Genomic DNA, 7,608 nt, shown 5'->3' with positions numbered 1-7,608 from the left:
AACAACAGGCAGTGACTATGGGCCCACACTGCAGTATGCGCCAGACAATGGAAGCAAAACGATGAGACATCCATCTACTACAGTACAGTCCATGAACCCATGTCTCTCTAAGTGAATATGACAAATTAATAACATGAATGTTTACTGGCAAGAAACACTTCATTCATAAAAGACCATATCAGACAAAAGGAAAACTAAAATGACAAACATTTATTTGTGGGAGGAGTGCAACCATGAAATGCTATTAAAGTACATAAAAAAACGTACAAAAACGTACAAAAAATAAACAAAACAAATAAGTAGACACTGCCGATAACCACTAGATCTGTCACGTCCTGAGCATAGTAAGTTGTTATTTTTCTATGGTAGAGTAGTTCAGGGCGTGACAGGGGGTGTTTGTCCGTTTTTGTATTTCTATGTTGGTGTTGTTTGGGTTGATCTCCAATTGGAGGCAGCTGATCCTCGTTACCTCTAATTGGAGGTCATATTTATGTTGATGTTTGTCCCACCTGTGTTTGTGGGTGATTATCTTTTGAGTAGTGTGTTTTCCTCTCTGCGTCACGGTTTATTGTTTTTGTGTTTCAAGTATTGAGTGTATTGCATTTAGCTTCACGGAATAAATACATATGTGGAACTACGAACACGCTGCATTTTGGTCCGATCCTTCAGACAGCCGTGACAAGATCCATATAGCATCAGGTGCATACAGTACATTACAGAGTATAAAATTCAAGTTCACTTAACCTGTCCCTTCACAAACATCCTAACACTAGGTTAGTTCTCACCCACATCTTTAAAATGTTACTCTCTGTTTTATCATAGAACAAGACACCAAATAAGCACCAGAACATCCGTAAAGGTTATGACACCATAGCATCCTTTTACTCACTAATTATTTCCTCCCCTATAAAGGAATATTGTAATGGCCTTAAAACAAAAATAAATAATAATGCCCTAAACATTCTTTTATCAGTCTAATGTGACATGAAAAAAAAATAAAGAAAACACAAAGCATTGATGATGGTGTTACATCATATGTATTCACTTTCATGCGTATCTGTTGATTGCTGAATTGAGATTCATGTCACACAGTATTAAAATAGATTTTGTGTTCAAATAGTCAACTATTCTCAGGTTTTTCTTCATGAACATTCAAGGCTTTATTTATAAAGCAACTTAAATGACTGGGGAAACAAGATTACATTGTCTTGAGGAAAAGAAAAACACAGTGCAAATAGGTGCTGATTTTAATACCTTGACTTAAACAGGTTTATACAATTAAAATCTAACCAATATACAGTGTTCGGCTGTCTGATAGAAATTGTATTTATTATATATTAGAAGGTACATTTTATCCATTGGTATTTCAAACACTCATTAACTTAGCAATACTTTAAATAAGGACTTGGTCAAATAAAGTGGATAAAATAATTTGAAATAACAATATAAAATGTCTCCACAATATAACCTTGAACTAATAAACAAGATAAAAGATTTAAGCTATTATGATTGAGCATATTAATATTGCACATGGGGTTTGATGTGATTCTGTCCAGATCAGTTAGCTATATAAAGCAAATTCTTAGCTACACAATTGTCTTCCAAAGTTAAATTGAACTCATCTCATACACTACCTTTCTCTGCTTTCTATTCCATTCCCATGGTACACAGTCAAACAATCCAGAATCGTATCGCTTTAATGCACATTTATTTTGGTTGCATAATGTTAATAACAAACATTTTACAAGATACTGTGGGATATAAGTATAAAGAATTTGTTAAACTTCAAATACTATTAGACCTCAGTTCGTGCAACATCATCACTATTCCCCTTTCTTTCAGGCCATCAGTAGAGTTCTTGAAGAAACTCAGAAAACAGAAAGATTTAGACTGATAAATATTTTGAATTGCTTATGTATTCTACGTGTCCATTTCACTTTTAAATAGTACCAATAATCTTTAAATAATCCTGCATTGAAAAATAAATAAATTATGTAGTTAAATGCACTACCAATTGACAGTTGAAAGGGGTCATCAATCATATATTAGTGTTTTTTATTTATTACATATTTTTTTTTACATCGGTATAGTTGTTTTGTCTTCTGTTGTAATTTACAAACTGTCCCACAGATACAAATAATGTAGACTTACAAAATAAATCCAGGTACGCTTACATGGCAAGCAGCTGTTTTCTTGGGCCTAAAAAAATACAGACATGTGCCATACCCAAAAATATCAAGAGGAACCACATTTCATTCAAACACTATTAACATGGCTCTTTACACAAAAAAGTTACGGAATCATTCCAAATCTGCTATTCGGTTTGTAAGTGCCTTTTCTTAGTGAAAACAAGGCATCAGGGCCCCCAGCAGCGACCAGCGGTGATCAGTTATAATCCAGGCAGATCGTAAGTGTCTGTAAATGAGGGATCCCAACAACGTTATATTCCCAGGAGAACTGCAAAGTCACAATTTCTGATAGTTATTTCATCCAAAATACTGATTCGATATTTCCACAAAAACACTGTGGAAGGGTCACTATGAGGGACACTCAACATTGTTTCCGTGACCCAATGATTTGGTTGAAAAAAAGTACCAATTTCAATAGCAGCAAAATACTACAATTGTCTCTTAAGGATGTCTTGTGGTATGATGTGATATTCATACATGTTATAATGGCATCCCCACATCAGGGGAAAAGTCTGTATTTGCAAGAGAGCCACTGTTTCCCAAGAAATCTTGCTATCTGACTGGAGCCAGATGTCCAGTTTATCCATTGGTCATTAAGGTTTTCCACAAGGCACTTTTGTAATTGGGGGAAAGGGGGGTGGGTTGAGTGGATACATAGCCTACATTTTACTCATTTGAGTCTGTTCCTCCAGAACCTGAAGGTAGTCAGGTGTACCTTGAAGTTTTGCTTTAAGTTCATAATACTCATTTTTCCTTTGCTCCACTACTATCTTACTATGGTTTCCCCCTATTAGTGACTTTTTAATATTTTTGTCATGTGGTTTCTCTGGGTAACGGATCTCAAACCCACTCACCCCTATACTGTTGAAATCCAGCCTTTTACTGTCTAAAAAGTTTTGAATGAACATGTTGGATTCTCTCGGCAGGAACTCATCCAGCTCATCAATGGTGCTCAGTCTCTTATTTCGGGGGTCCAGGGGGGACAGTGAGTCCTTGTCTTGGTCAGTGCTGTTGCGCATTATTATTTTCTGTCTCTGGGAGTCAGCAAATCTAAAGCCTGACTCAGAGTCTCTAATCGAACAGGTGTGGCTCTTGCTCATATGCTCGATAGTTTGGGGGATGAACGTCTCCCCTCCCAGGTCATCCTTCTTGCTAGATTTGTTGCGTCTTCTGAGCGTGAGTTGCATGGAGCCACACTCCTGATTCCCCATGCCCTCCTGGCGCCCGGGTGGCTTTTTATTGCGCCTCAGCACAAACACCAAGAGGCAGAAAGCAATAAATACTGTGAGGATGAGCACCACCAGGATACTAAGGATCATGATGGATAGGGGAATTGGACCTCCCGGAGGGGCTTTGCCCACCCCTGCTGGGGACAAGGAGTTCACCACCGGAATAGCACTGGTCAGGATGAAAGGGGATCTAGCTATGAGTTTGGGACATAGGATCTCATTTTTCAGCAGCCTTAACTCTATATTGGAAAACTGCACTGGGGATGCGCATTTGATCTCCTTCGCAGCCACTCCGTCATTCAGCTTCTCCAGCCAAAGTTTCAGAGCCACTAAATCACAGGAGCATTCCCATGGATTGCCTTCCAGATCAATCTGAGTGAGAGACCTCAGCTGGTCTAGGACGCCACTCACAGGCAGAGTCATGAAATGGTTGTTCTTAAGATTTAGCCTAGCCAAGGAAACGCTAGCAAAGATATAGGCAGGGAGGCTCCTTAGCACATTATTGTTCAGATACAACAACTGCAGATTTGGCATGGAGTCAAAGGTCTCTGCTAACACCTCTTTTATGGCATTGTATTCCAAGTACAAGTATTGGAGGTTACTGAGCCCAAGGAACATCTCAGGATGCAGCTGCTCTAGTTGGTTCCCATTGAGATAAAGCCTACGGAGGTTGGTCAGATTTGCAAAGACACCTTTTTGAACTGTGACTATTTGATTGCTGCCCAAATGTAATAAATCTAAACCCTCAAAGCCTTGGAAATCAACTGGACTGATATCTCGTATATAATTACCACTCAGGTGTAGCTTCTTGGCATTTGGTGGTTTGGGAATGAGATCTGCTAGATTGTGTATACTTCTCTCTTGGCAACTCACACCAATGCCAAAGTCTGAGGGATGAGCTTTGCATGTGCAAGGCTGTGGGCAGGAGAGAGGTGGGGTTCTTGTTTGATAGGACATAATTGGAATATGTTTATTCAAACCAGGTAAACCAACAATCCCATTACCATACATTTTAGATGGGTTTGTTGTTTTGGGATCTTTTGTGGCTATGGGGGGTATCGTAGTGGGTGCATTGTCAGATGTTGTTTGGCCATTATCTGGCTGTGAAGGGGGCATCCTTACGTCAAAGTCACTACCTGTTCCCATGGGACACAGTTCCTGTTTGTTTGTTTCTTTCAACAGGCGTCCATACAGGTCACTAGGGGTTTCACATATAGCCTCCCCAATAAAAATGTTATAGGGCATGTTCTCCAACCAAGCTTTCAAGGGTAACAAATCACAAGTGCAATTCCATGGGTTGTCATCGAGCTGCAATTCAACTATACGTCCAATGTGTTCCAAAACTCCAAGATATGGTAGCTTCTGAATCCTGTTTCCTCTTATATCCAAATGTGTAAGGGAGGCAAAGCGAAAAATATTATCAGGAAGGATCTGGACGAGATTGTCATTTAGGATGAGAACTTTCAGCCTATGCAATTTGTTGAAGGATCCTTTTTCAATATACTTGATCAAATTGTAGTCAGCCTGGAGGTATTCCAAGTTTTCGATCCCATAGAAAGTGTCAGCTCGGAGCACTTTTAGTTCATTGTTATTTAAGTGCAGCTGTTTCAATGAACTAAGCCCATAAAAGGCCCCTCCCTCGATGTTCTGTAATTTGTTGTTTCCCAGTTGAAGAGAGACTGCGTGTGTGAAATTGAGAAAGGAATTGGGGTAAAGGATGATCAATAGGTTATTTTGGAAATTCAAATGATAGAGGCTAGAGACTGGGGGCAGCAGCTGAGTAGGTCTGTACACAGTTATTTTCTCACAGTTCACATAGAGGACGTTCTCGATGGACATGCAAGAACAGGCGCTGCAAGTCTCCGCTGAGAGGTCAGAATCCAAGTCAGAAAACGTATTCGATACGGAAAAGGCCAAAAGAACTAGAAGCAGCATTTTGCCTTTTATAAATCCCCCAGAAAACCATTTAGTAACCTTTGAGAGGAAAAACAAACAAACAAACAATCAAAACACAAATTTGTACTATACATACAAACAGTATTTCATAAATGGGTAGTTAATAGCCTACTGCTGATGTTAGTAATGCTTTGGCTACACATCAGGCTACATGAATGTACGCAAATCAACCCATTTCTCTATAGCAATACAGTTACCAAGTACTATTTTATCCTGAGAAAAATAGTACTTTCTCTCATATTAATAATAATAACCTAATAATAGACTAATAATAATTGCCCGATCGGCCTTATAATCATCATCTCCTTCTGATCCATAATGTTACCAAACATAAAATCAACAGAAGAATAAATCATTCTTTATAGCAAGTGGGCCAATTGTGTGGGCATATACCAGGTTATTCAACAAGAAGAGGAGAAAATATATAGGCTACTGCACCCTACTGTATGGTGACATATTATCGGCTAAAACATCCCATGAAGCCTCTGCCCCAGAAGGCATCAAACCATATTATAATTTAAAAAAATGAACAATGTAAAGAATGGATATTAAACCTTTACAACCATGTATAAAAAAAATAACCGTTGTCTTACCTTAAGCGTTTGTAAATGTGGTTTCTTGAAAGACAGACATTGCTCCCATTCAGACGTCAGAGTTGCAGTGAGCTCAGATTTCAGCCTATGCATCTCCTCTTGACAGACTCCACTTGTTTAAAACATGATTTCTCTCGTAGGGTCCCCAGTGTTGTTGTATATCCATGAAGCATTTCAGTGCGGAATGAACTAAAGACAAGATGCCCACCTCTGCGCTAAGACAGAAGGGACTGAAGGCAAGCAGCTGAAGTGACTGCAAAACAACTTCAGCATGCTCTCCAGTTCATGAGAGAGGAGAAGGAAACGAATTGTGCTTCTCCAACACCCCCAGTCCATAGATGCTCGCTGAAGTTGGACTGAATAGTTCAGGCAAAAACAAAACATTAATATGCTACCCACTCGATAAACCGAAATATATCATGCGCGGGTTTACTCACCTCAAAAAATATTAAATTGCGTCTCTTTTCGAATCATGTAGTTCACAGAGCTACCTACCAGTGATGTCTGAGGTTCAGCCAGTCTTTACACCAAGGCAAAGAAAATGAGGGGAAAAACACCACATTGATATTCAGAAAAAAAGGAGAACAGCGACTGTCGCGGAAAATGAATCATTCAGTTTAGTCAGATGCGGGCAATATTCCACAAAATCAAGAAACTGCGTTCAAATAAACTACTGTTAAAACAGTCATCAGGGATCCGGGTAAGAGGGAAGAGGGTGTGTGGTTCTTGTAATAGCCACTGTCCCTGCCTGTGTCATTGGTATGCTGCTTTACAGCTGCATTGAGCTTCCCACACGACTTGTGGGAGGAGAGAATGCAGAGATGCAGAGAGAATGGGGGAGGAGGGGAGGGGGTGAAGAGAGATGCAGGGAGAGAGAGAGATGAGTGAGGAGAGGGGGTCTCATAGACCACACGGAGAACTTCAGGCCTTGAAATGTAGATTTTAAGAAGTAGATACATAGTAATTTTACAGATTTGTGTAATTGTGTTTCTTATCCTTATGATGATCATTACCCATAACGCATTGTGCTATATAGCCTATTGGTTGAATGTAATAAGGTAGGCCTACCTGACAATTCAAGAGGGCTTGGCACCTGGCATTGTATTTTATGATTGGAGTGTTTTTAAAACGGCACGGAACGTGAGTGGCATTTTAATGGGGACACTTATTCAAGGTGGACGGCAGTCAAAGCAAAGCAAGCATTGCTCAAGGAAGTAAAAAAACAATACCTTTCAAATGTGTTTTTGAGTAGTATGCATGGATTTGCCATTAGACACTAACTGCCGTTCAACCTCACTTGAGTTTTCAGACAACAGGTGCGCACTTCCGAACTCCCTCATGTGACACCAAAAATAGACACCACTCAATGGTAGCCTAGACTTCACCTGTTTGTTCAAATAGACAATGTGAATAGCTCTAAATGTGTGAAACGCAAAGAGGTCTCCCTACGTTTCAATGGCACAGTGACAAATCACTAAAAGCTTTCGTTTTTTTGTAGAATATGAGGAGGAACAATAAAGACAGAAACAATTGGAAAATTCAGAATGACACAGTGGTAAAAAAATTATGTAAATGTATACTATTTTTTCCCATGTTAGTTTTGATATGAGGACATGTGCTATGGGTTGTGCAAGCGAGTGA

The 7,608-nt window shown here is 39.4% G+C and overlaps 1 protein-coding gene across 1 annotated transcript; it reads right to left on the bottom strand.

Moving 5' to 3' along the window:
• Positions 1-1,691: 1,691 nt before the first annotated feature.
• Positions 1,692-6,744, bottom strand: LOC106604962 (SLIT and NTRK-like protein 4). Its single transcript, XM_045718265.1, has 2 exons — positions 5,968-6,744; positions 1,692-5,392 (listed from the first exon to the last, which is right to left on the bottom strand). The coding sequence occupies exons 1-2, from the start codon at positions 6,058-6,060 to the stop codon at positions 2,849-2,851; spliced, it is 2,637 nt and encodes an 878-aa protein (XP_045574221.1). The 5' UTR covers positions 6,061-6,744; the 3' UTR covers positions 1,692-2,848.
• Positions 6,745-7,608: the final 864 nt, after the last annotated feature.

This window comes from Salmo salar, chromosome ssa05 (genome assembly GCF_905237065.1).
Source record: "Salmo salar chromosome ssa05, Ssal_v3.1, whole genome shotgun sequence".
NCBI classification, from domain to species: domain Eukaryota; kingdom Metazoa; phylum Chordata; class Actinopteri; order Salmoniformes; family Salmonidae; genus Salmo; species Salmo salar.
Note: the sequence above shows the minus strand (reverse complement) of the source record. Positions and strands in the feature narration are given on the sequence as shown.

Coding starts and splice junctions, on each gene's coding strand:
- LOC106604962 (XM_045718265.1), bottom strand. CDS start 6,060: ATGCATAGGCTGAAATCTGAGCTCACTGCAACTCTGACGTCTGAATGG. Junction 5,393..5,967: donor CACATTTACAAACGCTTAAG/GTAAGACAACGG, acceptor TTCCTCTCAAAG/GTTACTAAATGGTTTTCTGG.